The sequence below is a fragment of the Mytilus californianus genome, unplaced genomic scaffold (assembly GCF_021869535.1).
Source record: "Mytilus californianus isolate M0D057914Y unplaced genomic scaffold, xbMytCali1.0.p SCAF_22, whole genome shotgun sequence".
Lineage (NCBI taxonomy): Eukaryota > Metazoa > Mollusca > Bivalvia > Mytilida > Mytilidae > Mytilus > Mytilus californianus.
This window is the reverse complement of record NW_026262671.1, coordinates 1153887-1173057: the sequence shown is the minus strand read 5'-3', so window position 1 is coordinate 1173057 and position 19171 is coordinate 1153887. Positions and strand designations below refer to the sequence as shown.

Sequence of the window (19171 nt, the reverse complement as noted above, 5' to 3'; positions counted from 1 at the left end):
TCGATGATGGTTTCATTAAAAATTAAGACATGGTGTTCTTTTGTTCAGACAAGAAAGCCTTGGAACTCTAGCGAAGTATATGCTTTCAAGTTAATGGCTGGGCGAGGTATGACGCTTCACCTTAAGGAATTGGATAATTAAAAAAAAAAGAATAATTGCAAAAAATTAACTCGAAAAAAAAAAAAAATAACCCAACGCTAAAACTAAGAACTGTATATGTTCTCCTGAACAAATTATCAGAAAATGAAATTTAACAAGACAAATACAGACTGATTATATCAAAACAGTTAGTTCTCATTCTGACATTCATCATCATACGAATGATTACCGACAATAAGATCAGCACTGGATCAATATAATCAACAGAACTACTCCACAACTATCAAATGAGCTACAAGAATAACAACTGATGCCATAACGTCAACACTATGATTGGCCGAAATAGAATAACGTATATCATAAATTTTTCTCTTGTTTTTAAATTTAGATATTTTCGCTAAGGATATTTTCTCGCAAAACTTTCTCAAGGCCCTTATCCCGAATAATTCAGTCTCTCCCCGTGATCGACTCTCCCACTCGCGAGGGCCTGAATTCTTTATACAATAAAAACGCGTCTCGAATCCAGGATTTTGATTGGTGCTCTCTGTGAGAGAGAGAGCCAATCAGCTAATAGCTCAATGTTATCGCGATAGGTAAATCCCGAGCTAATTCCGAATGATTATTTGACGATTTTTTATTGACTAGTCCTTCAGGCGTTAATGAAGCCATCGTAGAGCAGTGGAATATAACGACTGAATTATTCGGGTTACAAGGCCCTATGCGAAAGTTTAATTGTTCTTTTAAAATGCATATTATAAAACTACAAAACGAGAATTTTGAAGACAGTGAATATTTAACTGTTCTATCTAATGCCCAAAACCAAAGAAAAAAAAAAAAAAAAAAAAAAAAAAGGTTTGTGGTATCATTTTTCAAGAGAAATGACCATGTGAGGAGACATGTGCGAATCAATTCAAACTAATCCTGCGTGGAAAGGACTGCATTTCATTTCTGCGTTTTTGTGACAAAACTGTCAGAAAGTGCTTCACTGTTTACCAAAAAGATTCACAACGGAATCATCTGCTCTTTGTTGCAGAAATAAATAGGATAAAACCATCAGTCTGTATATCCATTACGTAGTCTCATTAAAAAATAGCAGAGATCATGATTCTGATTAAAATAAATTGTCAAAAAAAGTAAAAAAACCTCACGGAATATCACATCTGGACTATTAACAAAGTCAAAGTTTTTACTTGATCGATCTTAAGCAAGTTAATACACACTGGATATTTCATGTTAGAAAAGCAGCATCTCTTCGGCAGAACTGAAGTTTATAAGCTCATTTTGTTAAAAAAAAATCAAAAAAAAATCATATATTATGGATGTTGTCAGGTACAATTAGAAAAATCTGGAATTTGAATTTGATAATATAAATCAGAAGAGCATTAGTTAAGAAATAAAGTAATCTAAAAACCCTATATCGTTCGAAAAAACACAAGGAGTCAGAACATCTGAAAAAAAATTCCTAAACCTGGACTGAATACATCCTTAATTCTACATTAAAGGGGTGTCAACAGACAGAAGAAATATAGTTCATCATTCATGGATTAAAAGCTTCAATATCAGACTCACAAAGATATGTGTACAGACCGACAGACAAAAATACGAGCATTGCCCTAATTAAATGTGTGTAAGTCTCCAAAAACAGACCACGAAAAGTATGTAATTATTTCAAAAAACTTTTAAATGAAAACAGACAGATATATGAGCATTAAAAACGTGTGTGCTTTAAAGCATATAAACATATCGTAATTATCCTATCAAAATACTTTAATATTAAATTTCTTGTCTTTGGGAGAGGTAAATCTTACTTTGTAAAAAATTACTCTGATTCAAATAAAAAGTTCTCTAAAACTGACATTATCAAGATACTTTATTTCTTGATTGACGACATATTTGTTACGTTTGGAGGACGTATTATTTTCAACAAACAATCGGATTTTCCATGGGAACCAACTGTGCTCTTCTTCTTGCCCTCTTATTCCTTTATTCATATGTGGCTGACTTCATAAGGAATTGATAGAGGGTTGCTGCTCACAAAGAGGCTATTAAGCCAAGAGTTCCAAGTGGTGAAGTTGAAAGTTTCCTTCCTAATTTTATGGACGCCATCACGAATTGGTTGAACGTTATGGAATATCCGTTTCAAAGATGACAACAGATATGTTCTAATTGTCGTTTCTTCAATCCCGTTCCCTTTTCCCTGAATGTGACCTATCAAATTGACTTATCACTAAGTTTGAACTAACATGAGCAACACGACGGGTGCCACATGCGGAGCAGGATCTGTTTACCCTTTCGGAGCACCTGAGATCACCCCCTGTTTATGGTGGGGTTTGCGTTGCTTAGTTTTTTGTATTCTATGTACTTGTTTTGTTTTGTTTACTGTTGTTTGTATTTTTGTCTTTTCGTTTTAGCCATGGCGTTGTCAGTTTATTTTCTACTTAGAGTCTGAATGTCCCTTTGGTATCGTTTGCCTCTCTTTTATCTGGAAAAAGGCAAAGGACTTTATTAATTGGTTATTCTTACTGAGGTAAAAGAAAAGTTTTTATAATATGGTTCATGCATGTTTAAGAGCCAGTCTGTGGTAAAATCATGCAAAATGGTCCGAATCCAAAATTATCCAATCAGACTGATATTTTGTATTTTTGATACCTTATATGTAATAACTATTTGTGCAAAATATTTTGAAAAAATATTCAGCCATTATTTGTGTATGCAGAACATTCGATAATTGTCCATTTCTGCACTGACAAAACGCCATTTTAAGCCTATTTTAGGGTATTTTGACCTGGTTTTTTGTATTATTATTGAAAAGTTGCAGCTTAATGATAACTAATACCTTAACAAACAACTTAAAATGAAAGAAAATTAGGATAGTTTTCAAAGTTTTGACATTTCTCAATACCCCTACTGGCAGGTTGATATTGCATGGTTTTGAAAAAGTGCCGATTCAGCAAAATGTGTCTTTTTTAAAGACCTGAATCTTTTAAGATCATGTTTTGTTTTTAATAAAATGGTATACAGCATGAAGCTTATATATTTATCTACAAAATGCAAAAAATGGTGCTCGGCAAATAATACCTTCTTACGATAAAATAACAATTTAAGATGGACAAGATGGCAATTTTGCTGTATTTATGAATTTTTTATTGGTTACAAGAGAAACTTTACATATGTATGTGATAGTAAAAATATAAGAAAATAATGACAGATATAATGTTTATCGCTTATCTTGTTTGATTAAACTCAGTTAAACTTAGTTTTAAATGAAAATATACTACTAAAGTAGGCCTGGAAAGACCCCTTTTAAGCCCAAAAATTTGGCATTTTTCAATTTGTTTAAAATACATGTATTAACTTATCGATACTTATGAAAGTCACTTTTCAAAAGTAGAATACTTAAGTTACTTTAAAGTCATTTTTTTATGGGCTGTTTTTTTACAATACTATGAGCATTCAACAGGTACTATTATCATTAATTTATGTAAAATTTCTGAAATCTTCACAATTTTAGCATTTGTGCTAATTTTAGACGTTTGTTGTCTAAAATGGATATGGCCACTTTTGTTCAGTCTTGATATTTATATACATGTTGTATTTGATGATATTACATACAAATATAAAAATTGAGACTGGGTGCTTCTTACCTAGAAAAGGGGGTCCATTTTTTTATATTGGAATTAATCTTTGTAAGTTTTTTGTCAAATATCAAGCAGATGCTGAGAAAAGTGTTACTTAAATTTTGTAACGCTGACATGAATGACAGATATTGATACCTATGTAGCTTCTGGGATAACAGTCGACATAACAATGTTAGGTTTCCTCATAGAATGTAATCTCCAATAACTTGAGGCATGTGAATAAGACATGTAAGATGTAATTAGCCTATACTACCACAGAAAAACAAAAATATTTCAAATGGAAATAAAATTTATTTTATACCTACATGAATAAAAACAAATATACAGATAAATGGTTCAACTGTGGTGCAGACATTTTCATAATTATGGTTATATAATTATTCAGGCTGTTTGCTTATAATTTTATTGTCATATAATATTAGCGAAGTCTGCCATAAAGAAAAACATACGTCTGAATACATGCAAACAGTGATAAGATCTGAAGCCAGGTTGGATGACTATTTAGGTTTAAGTTAGTAAGTATGCATCAATAAGAGCTTCAGTCAAAACATCCTGTTGTAATATTGACTGTGTTTCGTCTGTTTTCCTCTTTTCTACTACAGATCAGAACACTTTATCGACTTGTATTGTGCAGGTACAATATAATTCAAAATCAAATCAATAATTTCTGATGATAATTTTGTAGAAAAAGCCATTGTACTTTTTGATACATCATCCCATGCCAGATTCAATTGGTTCCTAAATGGTGGATACTTTCCATTTCAAAGGAAATGCAAGCCTCTGTTGAGATTCTCCCGGTCAGAAATGTTATCTGTTTCCCAATCTGATGTTTAATATTATGAAAAATTAGTTGATGCTGTGAATATACTCCTATGAGAACCTGAGCATCTTTAATTTGGCTTTCATCTCCATCTAAAAAGATAAAAAATAAATCTACAAATGTACTTTAAAAAAATAATATATCTTATTATATTAAAGATAAATAAATTCTCAAATATATACAATGTCCATGATATATGAGATAATGAGATAACTATGAAATCTATTTGGTTCGGACCCAATGAAAAAAAATATATAAGATATCTCAACTGGTGGAGTAAAATCATTGCTTCACCACATCTAGTATATCTGATAAAACCTCAATGTCTTCATGCAATAAACTGCTTCGCTGAGCGCAGCTGGATACATCCGCAGAGGTCTAACCCTGAACAGTTGGGGTAAAAATGGACACAATATTCAAGCTTGATACAGGTCTGAATTTGGATTGTAATTAAATATTTGACATATTATAGGTTTCTGAATAAATGTAGTCTTGAAATTGGTTATATGAATTGAATTTATATTCATTTAAAGATTTCTTGCTGTTGTGCAATACACTGTGCTGTTGCGCAAACTTAGTAAATCTGTTGTCAGACTATAAACAAATAAAGTTCAATTTCTTCTCAATGTCATTTTTGAAATTCATGAAAATCAATAGGGAGATTACATCAATACTAAGCTATAAATAATTCACCAAAGTTTCATGAGAACTGCTGAAAGCATTTTTGAGTTATTGTCTAAAAACTGGAAAATCCCCCCTTTTTTAATGAATAAAACCCCATAACTCAGAAATGTAAAATCTAAAATTTATAAAATTCTAAAGGGAGCTTACATCAACAGATATAAACAATTCACCAAAGTTTTATGAGAATTGCTGAAAGCATTTTTTAGTTATTGTCTGAAAACTGGAAAATCCCCCTTTTTTTATGAATAAAACCCTGTAACTCGGAAACGTTTAATCTAAAATTATAAAAATAAAAAAGGGAGCTCATGTCAATAGATATAAACAATTCACCAAAATTTCTTGCAAGTTGGTGAAAGCATTCTTGAGTTATTGTCTGAAAACTGGAAAATCCCCCCTATTTTAATGAATAAAACCCCATAACTCGGAAACTGTAAATCTGAAATTTATAAAAACGAAAGGGAGCTCACGTCAATAGATATAAACAATTCACCAAAGTTTCATGCATGTTGGTTAAAGCTTTTTTGAGTTAATGTCCGACATGTTGACGACGGACGGACAGACGGACGGACGGTCAACGGTATACCATAATACGTCCCGTAAACGGACGTATTAAAACTTAACCAAACCATTCATGCAGAAATTGTAGGCCAAAGTGACCTTATCAATAGTTACCATGTTGTACTTCCCAAGATATCTATCCACTAGCTATAGTCAAGTATCGATGTAATACCATGTCTATTATCTTACAGAGACCTAAACACACAAAATTAACAAAGTTGCTCAAGTGGAAAATGTAGGTCAACATTACCTTTATAAAAGTGAATCATGTTGAACTTTCCAAAATCAATATACTGGTTAAGTATCAAAGCTATACAATTTTGTACCCGAGATATTGACCTTAATGCTAAAAACTTAACCATGTCACTCGTGGAAAATGTAGGTCAAGGTGACCTGATTTTTATCATTTACCCTATTGCTCTACCCAGAACCTATCCACTGGTCAAACATTATAGCTATACTACATGTCTCATGAATATATCTAGTGTCACTTAAGTGAAAATGTAGGTCATAATGACCTAATTATAAATGTTTATTAGGAAATTCTTATATGAGGTCCTTGATTGAATCCAAGTTCCATGATAAAACTAATACAAAGCTATACCCAGTACTGTAAATTCAGAAATTATTGCGTGCATTAACAACTGCGATTTTGTAATGTAATTTTAGACTGAAATGCGAATTTAATTTTTGCAATATTCAGAAAAATCCTGTTTAATTCATATAGTAAATTTCAAAATGCGAGTTTAAATTATTGCGATTAAAACCCTGTCGCAATTTTCGCAATAATAAAAACATCGCAATAATTTCAAATTTTACAGTAATATTTTTGACATAATCACTATTTTGGTAATGGTTAAAAAATTTACCACTGGTCGTCTCATGATTCCCTAACCTCCACCCCTTCCCACTAAATGTATCTCTGTACACTTTACAATCAGTTTAAAATGTTGAAAATGCCTTTCAATTGCCCCTGTAAATAAACTATGTGGGGATGTATAAGAACCCTGCCACATCCGATCTCTGATTTTGTTAGATGTGTTTATGCTTTGTGTCAATCTGATGAGTTACGCCTCAACTGACACATGACTGATTTCTTATGTTGTACTGCTACACTACTGTCCCAGGTTAGATGATGGTTGGCGCCTTCAAACGAATTTAACCTCAAATTGGTTGTTGTTTGTTGCTGTATACCATATTTGTTTTTCGTTCATTGTTTTGTACATATATTTACTCATTCTAAATAGTTTAACATTTGTGATTTCTGGGCCTTTGAAAGCTGACTATGCGGTATGGGCTTTGTTCATTGTTGAAGGCCATACAGTGACCTATAGTTGTTAATTTTTATGTCATCAAGGCTCTTGTGGAGCATTGTCACATTTGCAATCATTTCAAATCACTTCTTTTTTTTTATAAATGCAATAACATTCTCATACATTTTGTACATGTATGTTTTCTAACCATAATCTTTTTTGTATCAACTATGATTCCTCAATCAGCTTCTGTTTGTCTAATCTTGGTAAAACACTGCTTGCAGAGACCTACAATGTATGCCTTTGTGAAAAAATGGAATAATGCAGCCAGTCAATGGTACCTTACACACTAAAACCATCAATAAAACATGATCATGTCAATGTCCACTGAGATGAACAATGTTTCAGGTGTGAACAATCAATCAATTTATAAACCTGTTGTTCTACGGTATGCTGCCAGTGAATAAATTATAATAGCCAAATCTATTTTATCAAATTAAAGGTTAAAACTAATTTATTTACAAAACGGCATGCCTCATTCGAATACATGGACATGATGGAGACATTATTAAAGTCAGTAAGCAGAATGAATATCAAGACTACATGTAAAACGTCATACAACTCACACCCTATAAAAACCTAGATTTTGTGCTTTCATTTCAGACAAATAAAAGGGGAATTGAGATTTTAGTGACAAAAACAAAACAAAATTAACCTCACTACATTTATGTGTGCCCTTTCCAACTAAGGAATATATTGTAGGTTGGTTTTTACATGTAATACCGCCGTTATGTCCTTGCTTCAATAGAAATTTATAATTTACAATTTTTTGTATCTTGACCATATATCTACATGTATTAGAAATAATTCCTTTTTCAATATACATGTACATGTATAACGTCACAGTACACAAATTGCACCTATTCAACAAAAATAGCTTCAAAAATCATACAAGTTTTCTTTGAGACTAAATAATTTGTATTTTTATGATTTGACATTATAGACGCCTTTTAAGATAGATAAATGTATTCTAATATACAAAAAACCTTCATAGTATATATTACAACAGATGAAGCACACTGAAAAAGTAAAATCTACGGAAACGTCGCCATGCGACGTTCACAAAAAGTCATCTTTTAAAAATGAGCAAATACAATATGTTACACGCATCTATTTCTTAAAAAATGAATACTAAGCATGGACTAATGTCAAATTGTTCTAAATATTTGAAGATATAAAACAAAACATCTGTTATTTGTATTTTAAGGATGTTAATTTAAGCATGAATGCAATTTGGATACTCCTCATTACAGATTCATGGATCGTTTGGAGGTCTGTTCAAACACATTTTTCTATGATTCAATATGGATTCAAAATTAAATTGGTGTTACTATATAGTAAAAAATGATACATCTACCAAAGAAACACAGAATGGTAACTTTTGTTTGGATCTTAAAAAAACGTAGGTGAAAAAACTGTCAAAATAGGTGCAATTTGGGTACCCTCACGTTATATGTTCAATGTATCACATAATTATATACCTCGCCACTATGTCATGCATATGTGGCAGTTTTAAAAATGAATCTTTTCATAATACAGTGGTGGATCCATCCAGGGAGAGACCGGTGGTCAAAATAATTATGACATCTTGAAAGGCCATTTTATTTTATGGGTATGCCTATGGCGCCTGCGTCACTGTAAGGTGTCGAACATGTCAAAGCAAAAAAAAATAAAATAGCCTTTCAAGACGTCATATATATTTGGACTAGGGACCAGTTTGTTAGAACCTTCTCTTTTTTTTGGTGATTAATGCTTTTGAATAGGAACATATGGATGGACCTCCCTTTTTATCCTGCTAAGAACCACCCCCCCCCCCCCCCCCCATTTTTTTTTAAATTGGCTAGATCCACACCTGTCATAATTAACTAATTTTTTTCTGTAGTTTACCTGACACTTTTGGAATTAGTTGTCATTACAAAAGTCAGTATTCCTATGATAGGGTTAGTGTGGTTCCTCCATCACTATCAGCTTTTCGCCTTTTGGAGTTTTGCCTTAATGTCAGCAGGACGATCTGCATGATCTTTGAATCCAGACTTTGTTGAATAGTCCCGCCAATATATCCCAAAACAAGTCTCTGTGCCATCGGCATGGACATATTGACAGTTTTATAGCACCACGATCAACAGAAAACAATGTCACTTTGCTTATTTGTATAAAATAGTCCTCCGGCTCCTGGAACATGTGGAAAGTTTGATAAACAGGCCTCACTGCCCTACGTGCTGTGGATAAATTCAAGGTGGTGGTTGTGTCCTTTGTACAAAGATAAACTTTGTCTAACAGATGAGTTGTATAGTGCTTTGATTGTCCACAACAACCTCCAAGATTAGAAAAATCGGACCGAACAGAGACTTCTGCTTTTCATCACTGGAAGCTGCTATATTGCCAGTGAAAGATTTCCACTAAGGGAGACAATTTAACCACACAAATAACATTGAGGCTACCTTTGGGTAACTTAATGTTAAATTTTGCAAATTAACAAGAAAAAAAAACCCATACATTTAGCCAGAAATATTTTTCAACATAAAATAAATCAATTTTAGCCAAGTTACCACCTACTTTAAGCAATTTTAGCTAAATAACAAGAAACAAAAACTATTAAAATTATTGCATTTTATGGTTATTTTAAGAGTATTTTTTATCAACTTTCCATTATTTGCCAAGCTAAACATTTTTACCTGTCTTAGAATTGATATACACCTTTCAAAATATTACAAAAGTTAAGAATAAAAAATATGATCTTAAGAGAAAACTGCTATTGAGTACATGTAGTATATACAAGTTGTTTATTACATCTGTTGCGCGAACTTTCTGGCAACCTGCCAAAAGGTCAGAAGTTCTCAAAAAGCTATTTTTTTGGTTATTAACTAATTTTAATTCAAAATATGATAAAAATAATATTTCATTTAAGAGCTATATCAATTATCCAGACCCTTAAAAAGTGCCTAAATAAGGTGAATTTTTAGCCATTTTTAAAAATAATTCACTTGTATGCAAATTAGGCGGTTTAATGGAAAATAGCGCAAATTAACAAAAAAAAACATTTTTTTTATCTTAACTCCTGAATACCTAAAGTTTTTGGAAATATATATAATTTTGGCAAGTTGTAACTACCAATTAGGACGAAATTTGGGATTTTGCATGGTTTTATGGCAGACTGGCTCTTAAACATAAATGTTTTCCGGGATTTTGAAAACAAGCATTTGAATATTGAATAATTTTTTTTTTTACAAAATGTAAGAATACTATTAGCACACTTAAGATATTGTCTTTTTTTTTATATAAAAATGAGTAGTTGTGGTATGATTCCCAGTGAGACTACTTTTCACCACAGTTCACATGAAAGGATTGTAAGCAATTAAAGGCAACCGTACGGCCTTCAATTTGAATCGTACCTATTTTGGAAGAAATCTATAACATAGCTTCGATGGTTATATGATATTTCCACAATAAGAATGGTTATCTTATAACGGTTTTCTCAGGAGGAGATGCACTTATTTTCCTAATTGTTTTCATGACTGTCACAGTATACGCTAAACGTTATGCACAAAATCTGAGAAATGTCAAATCATCTAGATATATTTCTTCAACATGAAACTGTTTAGTGTCATGTAGATTGTCACTCTCTTTTTCGTTTTTGAATACCTTTAAAATAAAAGATGCAAATCCAGCAAAGTTAACAAGAAGATGCATACCACCAAAATAATTTGATTTAAAAAAAACATCCTTTTGATAATGTTAACTAGCTATCTATAATATTATGCACGATCTGTTTTTTTTGTGTTTAATTTGAAAATAATAAAAGTGCTTCGCGCGCTGATGCAAGATTTGACGGAATCGTCTTTAAATAATTGATTGAGCTGACTGATATAATGTCGGATTCCAATATTTAGTTTCAAAGTTTCGATATTATCTTAAGGATCAAACGGTAGAATTTAGTGGTAGATGATGGAAATGCAATACACACAGTTACGTTCACAAGTCTATGTTTCGAATATCTCGGGTAGCATTTATCTCATTGGTTTTTTTCTTAATTATGATACAAAAATAAGCTGGATTTCTAATTATGAAATGGACAACACGACGGTTGATACCAGTGTATCAGAGACTGCATTACATACCGGAAAACCAGAAATGATTTAAAGTTTTATGTGAGGTCCGCATTGCTCAGTTTTAAGTATTTTCTGTAGTGTTTGTTTTGTCGAATGTGTTTTCTGTTTTTCATTAAATGATCGTTTTCCCGCCCCTTTGCATCTCATCACATTCGTACATATGATGGGGTTGAGGGTCTTTAACATAAGCATTGTGTCAAAATCTTAGTCGTCACTGTATTTGCCAAAAAAGAGCTCATATACAAGAGTTTTAGCGAGATATGTCACAGTCACGATAGATAAGTGCATGTATAGGGAAAATAATGTTTTCCCGTAGACGAGTTGAAAGGTCCAAAAGAGATAAAATTTGTAATGAAGTTGAATAAGATTATATCTATGTACGAAAGGGATAAATGACAAGCACGTGAACATAAAATTAAAATTGTAAAAAATAATTAAAAACCACATTTTATATAACGGTTTATATAAGGCGTAGTTTTCAAGTTACGGTGGATTTATTATTTTGATGCACTTTTAATGATTCTCTATCTATCAAAACTCGATAGAGCAGATAAATTTGAACTTTAAACACTTTGAAGGCTTGTTTATCAATGAATGCAGAATAAAGTAATTTCAAATTCAAACAAAAAACATATAACGTAAAACTTCTCCATTACTTTCCAAAAAAGAACATAACCAAAGTAAAGTAGTTTGCCTTCTCCACAAATACTTCAAAACGACCATTAAATACCAGAAGGAATTGAAAGAACTATCTTAAAACAATCTCTAATTTTAAGTGTTTGTTTTGCTTTCAATTTATATATTATTTGTACCAGGCTTTAACTTATAAAGTTCACAATCAGCTTTTTGGTCTAAACATTCACTTATTACACCTTGGTATACTTTGTTTTATATTTTACTTTATGAAAAGAAAAGAAATATCGAAACACTTATAATGTATCAAGAGCAGAATGCTTAATTTGAAGAAAAATAGGTACTTTTTAAAGATTTAATAAAATGCATTTTTTACTGAATTATCTCCTTTTGTACAATAGAAAATCAATATTTATGGCTTCAGTTATTGTAATTGTATTATCTTCATTGTTAGTTTAACTTACATTGTTAAGTTTAATAATGGTTTTTACGGAAGCGTATTAGGGCCATCCTTTTTATTTATTTTTTTTCAAATTGTCGACATTAATCTTGGAATTATCAACTTTAATCTTGGAATTATCAGCTTTAATCTTTGAATAATCAACTTTTATCTTGGGATTATCAACTTTAATCTTAAAACAATCTTTAATTTTAAGTGTTTGTTTTACTTTCAATTTATATATTATTTGTACCAGGCTTTAACTTATAAAATAAAATATATGTTAAATCTACCATGTTAACATAACAACGACTTATTTGGACTTCAATGATAAAAAGTGAAATAACAAAAATACTGAAATCAAGGTCAAATTCAAAACGGAAAGTCCCTTATCAAATGGCGAAATAAATGTTTAATATTGTTTCTGGTCTTTCTGTTTACTTATATATGGATATTTCGAGGATTTGAACCTAACGTAGACAAATCGTCGTGTGATTTTTATAATATTCAATGTCGACTTTTGATAAAAATGGAGATATTTATATATCTGATATGGTATGGGTTATCTCCCTATACAACTATAAAACGAGATTTCTATATTCTACGAGTTTTTGCCAGAACTATACTAGTTGGACATATAAAGTTCAGAGAAAACGTATAGTATTGTATCGCCACTATTTTTCAGATCTTGCTACTCTAAATTAATTGTTATAAAACCTATCTTGTTCAATACTATGCTTATTTTTTTCATAATTACTTCAACATGTTAAACTCAAACTTTGAGTCTTACCCAGCAAATCAAGCATAACAGAATTTGGGATATTACAGAATTAAAAAAAAAAATCTATGGTCTATCTCCGATACAAATATTGGAAATGATATCTAAAAGAATATTTTGTATTGTAGTGTTCTATCTCCCGAACATTAATTAAGGTGGTTGTTTATTCAAAACAATTGAACAAAAAATTGCTTTTAAAGTCAATAAATTTGATTACTGCAATGTTTTTCCCAGTCAAATATATATAATATTGCACAATATTGATAATTTTACAACATAGTATTGTGGTGCTCTTTAAAATGTTCTTTCATGACATTTTAAGAACTATGCAACCTGCATTATACTGTAAATTAGTAACGATTTGTTATTTTCGCGTGAACATTTAATAAGTTTTCTACTTCCTAATTTCATTTGATCACGATTTAAGGCAAGACTTTGGTACTCTTTTTAACTTACACGAGTAATTTTTAATATAAAGTAAATGAAAAAAGATTTAACCATGTTCAAATACAATAAACCTAAAAGTCGTAATGCTACATTCATGAATATGTATTATTGTATTCTTATTATACGCTGTTCCTGTGTTTCACGTACATTGTACATGGAATGAATTGTGAGTATAGTATCATTGGTGTGTGTTTTTTTTAATTGATATTTGATAACTATTCATTAGCAAAAATAGGATTTACAATGCACCAATTCTAAAAATCATCCAGACTTTCAATTTGGTATGTTTTCAAAATGTGACGTAACGTTTATAGTAAACGGCGTTTTACTCACATTGATTTCATACTTCCATAGACCTGGAAATTTCATGGTGGGTCACATATGCTTGTGACGCGAGTATACAGTTGTGCATAATTAATGAGCTCTGGTCTAACAGATGAAAAAATAGGGGTTTTTAATCATAATTTCGATAATTAGAGTCCTAAAAATGAAACGAAACATATTTTGTCATTTGTTATGTACAAAAGTACTGCATTTCCATGTCTTTTTATTTCACTTCAAAATTTCGGGTTTTGTTGAAGAAACCGCCTCTTTAACTTATAGCAATAACATTCACGGTACAAATTTTGGCAAATCCAAACCCAATACAAACGTTAAAACAAAACAAAACAAAAACAAAAAAAATGACAAAAACAAAAAAATGACAAAAAGTAAAGCCAAACCCGGCAAGGCTAATGTCATTGCCTCGAAACTTGTATAGATGCAATCATGGCTTCAATAAATGTTATGGAGAATCGATGTCATAGATGACCATCGATATGTCCTACTTTTCGTACTACATGCCTTTACTCATAGCCTCGATTATTACATCATCACATGCGTATGATCACCATATTTTGACTTGCCATGAGCAAAAGAACGAGTGCAACTTTTGGAGTAGAAATTCATCTCCGTTCTTTTGTGAGGATCCTATCACCCTATCTTAAGTTGTATTGTGTAGTGTTCTATGGACTCTTGTTTATCTTTTCGTCTTTTTTTCTATTTTGGTCACGGCATTTTGTATTTTACTTCGATTCATGGCCACTCATTGTCTCCTCCCTTTTAATATACATATCAAAATTAACTCAAAAGAACAGACAATACACTATATATTTCAGAATATAAATGAATCTGTAATATTCATAACAAATAAATAAATCTTGATATTCGAATAATTGAGAATGATTATCAGAGAAAGACACTTTTGTTCTACAGAGCACCAGAACTAGTAAGCATTATCTTTTCATTGTTTGATTTAGTTGTTCGTTCATTCATATTTGATACAATAAGCTTTATTTCCGTCTTTCCATCGTTGATTGTATTGAAGTTTCCTATTTGACAAACAGTCTGCTGCCTCTATATCACACATACAGAAGTTATATTTGCATTTATCCCTATTATCTGAAAAAAGAAATGTATGCATACAAAACTCAATTGTATGAAAACTGATACAAATAACAGTCAAGTAGTAGAATCTCTGACAGTTTTTTCAGGATTAAATTGTCATGATCATATTTACTAGACGTGCAAAATACGTGGGAGGTGTAATGATATGTTAGTATGTAAAAACATGGTAACTATGTCACTCGAAATTGTGCTTGAAACTAGCAGTTAGTAGCTGCAACTACTGATAGAGCGATACGTTGTGTATGTATTCATTATTTGAGTTGTTTGCTTTAGATAGTTCTTTTACATCTGTTCTTTTTTAATTTCTATTTGTTTTCAAATGTTAAGCGGTAATACCACTAGGTCGCAGAAAGGTTTAGAACCCTAACAATTTTTAACCCGGTCACACTCTTCATGTGCTTGTAACAGTCACAATGTATGCACTATTGTGTAAATTAAAACAAAATCAATAGGAGTTTGACAAATATCTTTCTTTACTCTACGTTAAAGAAGCTTTGCAACATCTCATTTATAGTCTGTAGCTGGCTTGTGGTAAGGTAATACAAATAGCTCGTTTTCCAGCTGTTTTATCATTTATCGCGCATACCAACTTAGAAAAACCACGATGTCGTTTTAAATGTTTATCTTTTTCTCGTCCTGAATATGAATAATATATTTGCCATTAAACTTTAAGAAAAAAAGAAGACAATGGTCAAATTGTATTTTCGAGTGTCCATCGTGAAGAAATAGATAATATGGTAAGTACTACAACTCCATATCTGTAAATTCAGAAATTATTACGATGTTTTTATTATTGCGAAAAATGCGACAGGGTTATAATCGCAATAATTTAAACACGCATTTTGAAAGTTTTTATATGAATTAAACAGGATTTTTCTCAATATCGCAAAAATTAAAACCGCATTTTAGTCTAAAATGACAAAATCGCAATAATAAATGCACGCAATAATTTCTGAATTTACAGTATCTTTTTAATTCCGCAAATGTAGAAACATCTGTTAGGAGTAAATCTCTAACAGTAAATGCAAAAGAATAAATAAATAAAACTTTGAATATCTCACCCCGACTTAAATATCACAGTAGATTTTATATAAAGCACAATAATTTTAATTTAATTATACATTTGCATACTGAAATCCGACTTGAAAGATTTCAATAAGTAAAAAATAAAAAACCCAAATGTGTAATATACATTGTCATAATAAAAAATATAACTAGCATACCACAAAAGCATTACACGCTTTGATTCTTTTACAACTAGGTAACATTTGCATTTTTCAAAAACGATTTCCACCCACATTTCTTAAACGAATCTCAAGAAGACCCAGATGCTACATGCAGTAAAAGTCACATAATTTTGACACCAAATTTTTTATCAAAACTGCAAAAACATTGGACAATAACAATTTTATATACAGTCTAAACTATCCAAAAGGCATGCTTATTAAAAAACAAAATTGTCATACTAACACAGATATCATTTTAGCAACCTCTTTCAATTGAAACATATTTCAAGTATACACGTAAATTATTTTAATTAACTTACTGCATTTAATCATTGAGTCAAAACACTGAATATAGGAGTAATATCTAGATGACACTGGACAACCTTTTATTAATATCTTTTTAAAGCACATCTGGTGCTCTAAACAGCATCTAAGTAGAAAAAAGAAAGCTGTAATTTAGGATTCATTTAAATGTAAACAAGTCTTTCGCTTATTTCAGTCGTTTGATTGACTTATATCACACTCCATCTTTTATTCGTATATGTGATTGTTTGAAAATTAACTTTCAATACGATTTTTCATTAAAAGAAATGCACACAAAAGATACATTTCAACCGAACTTTGTACCGTTTTATGCGACTTTCTAGTGCAGTTATTCTTTTTAATGTATTCGTTTTGCATATATTCGTTATTCTTTTTGTTGCATTTTGTTTATTCATCTTGCTGTTTTATTTTGCGTTTTCCATACGAAAAGAAATCGTGCTTCAGCATTAGTGCCACTAAACGAATTTACCAACGCAGTAACTAATTTAACGGGTGCCACATTTGAAGCTGGAAATACGTTCACATCCAAACAGTTCATGTTTTTGAAGAGGTGCGTATTTAGCAAACAAAGGTGAATATGTAGTGTTCATTTTGATGGTTGGTTTTCTTTTTCGCGTTCTTCTTTTTGTCGTGATTTATTGTTCTGGTCGCCACATTTGCACATTCGCCTTGTGGTTTTTTTTCAATTTTTTATCATTATTTAAATCTCAGAAGTATTTATGAAAAGCAATTCTCTCATTGAATTTTTATCGTTAAATGTTTCCACAATAGGAAACAATAAGTTTCTACTATAAAAAAAGTAAGATGACAAAAAATACCGAACTCTAAGGCAATTCAAAACGGAAAGTAAAATGGCAAAATCAAAAGCTCAAACACATCAAAGAATGGAAATCAACTGTCATATTCCAGATTTGGTACAGGCATTTTCTTTGTAGAAAATGGTGGATTAAACCTGGTTTGATAGCTTGCTATCCATATAAAATAGCCGTGAATTCGTTAATTTCCATATATTTTTACAAACAAAAAACAAGATCCATGACCCCCAAATATTTTTCATTGAATTTTGAAAATACATTGACCCAATAGTCTTTCACAGAAGTTTAAGTAAAATCTATCGTTGAGAATTTAGACACCTGAACTACCTTCAAAGACTAAAATTGGTGTAGAACAGGATTGGCGGATGAACAAATCAAGAACCTTACACAGGATTACAACAAAAGATGCATACGGGGCTGTATATACCGAATGAAGAATCAAAATTTACTTTGACAACATTGCATCCGGGGTCAAGGTCTTAATCAATAGACTAAATAAACTCATCATAGATACCAGAATTGAAATTGTGTACGATAGCTGCACGTGTCGTCTACAAAAGACAAAAGTAAGGAAAACAAGCTATATTAAGGGTGTCCAGATAAAAGAAACCAAAACACTTAACATGGGATTGAAATCTTTACATATACTGAGAAAACTATTATTTATTTTGATATTGTTTCTTTAAAGGAAAAGGTCTCAATACTAGTACTTAAAAAGAAAAAAGTAAGTGCAGAAAAACGACTTACTGTTATAACCCGCAACCTTACATTGAATTGGAGTTAAGCTTAAATATATGATTACATCTAAGGACAGGGTCAAGATCGTACATGTAAATACAAGAAATGAATTGGAATGGTAAACTGTAAGAACATAGAAATGGCGCTGTGTATTATCAACTTGCTAACTGACGTATTATAAAAAAAATTCAAAAAGTTGTAAACGTGACGATTTAAGTCATCCGAAGACTGGTTGTAATTAATTTAACCCATATAACCTAGCTCCTCATTTGATAATTTGAAAGAAAAGTCATAGATGATAATACAGATGAAGTGTTTAAAATTTAGTTATGTTCCTGACAAGATTTGTCCGCATTTTATAGGACGAGTCATCATTTTGAATCATGTAAGGCAATTCAAAATGTTGACTGAATATTTCAGTATATAATTCTCGAAATGCTCAATGAATGCAGCATATACGCCACGTCTTTCATTTACACGTACTTGGGTTTACAGATCAGAGACATTCTTTTAAAAAACTTTCCCACTTTGGAATGTATTGTTTAATGGTTACAAGACAAGACAGCACAGTAAGTTATACAAATTTAAAATTACATTTCAATTGAGGAATTTAACAAATTCAAATTTTAGTCGATGACGATGGATCAATATCATGAATATCTAGCAACGGGTCGTCATCAACTTGCAGTACGGTGTAATCGTATGCGTCTTGATGAAGGCATCGGTGAAACTTTGATCAGAAGAACAGCCATAACAGCACTTCACCATTACCGTTTTGTCAAGTGTGTAGGGATTAATTCCATAAATTGATACAATATGCTCATTCCTTTCTATCTAAATAGTTTTAAGGTACATGTAGACGGAGAGTCTAAATAAAAAATCCATAGAAGTTTTTAAATAAATTGTCAAAATGTAGTTTATGTCATACTTTTTTTCTTCAAAATAGTAGAAAGTATAGGTCACCGGGCTTTTTTCAAGCGACAGGTTGTGCAACATTGTCAGATTTTGTATAGGATATGCATGGAAACCCAATTTTACGTGATAAAAAGAAAACTAAATATAAAATTTTGAGATAAAATATGAGAAGATAGGTCTAATTATATA

General features: G+C 31.2%; 1 protein-coding gene and 1 long non-coding RNA gene across 3 annotated transcripts in view; both read right to left on the bottom strand.

The window, feature by feature from the left end:
- Positions 1 to 4008: 4008 nt before the first annotated feature.
- On the bottom strand, positions 4009 to 9117 carry LOC127732077 (uncharacterized). Its single transcript, XR_007996048.1, has 3 exons — positions 9000 to 9117; positions 7261 to 7340; positions 4009 to 4649 (listed from the first exon to the last, which is right to left on the bottom strand). It is a non-coding gene; the product is annotated as an uncharacterized LOC127732077 (long non-coding RNA).
- A 5532-nt stretch (positions 9118 to 14649) lies between these two features.
- LOC127732073 (basic phospholipase A2 pseudexin A chain-like) overlaps positions 14650 to 19171 on the bottom strand; it is a 37968-nt gene continuing 33446 nt past the window's right edge. For both annotated transcript variants that reach the window (XM_052241128.1, XM_052241129.1), the window contains exons 6-7: positions 16511 to 16620; positions 14650 to 14958 (exon numbers count right to left, since the gene is read on the bottom strand). In XM_052241128.1, coding sequence (XP_052097088.1) covers positions 14825 to 14958; positions 16511 to 16620 — 244 coding nt within the window. In that variant the 3' untranslated portion in view covers positions 14650 to 14824. The remainder of the gene's footprint in view (positions 14959 to 16510; positions 16621 to 19171) is intronic.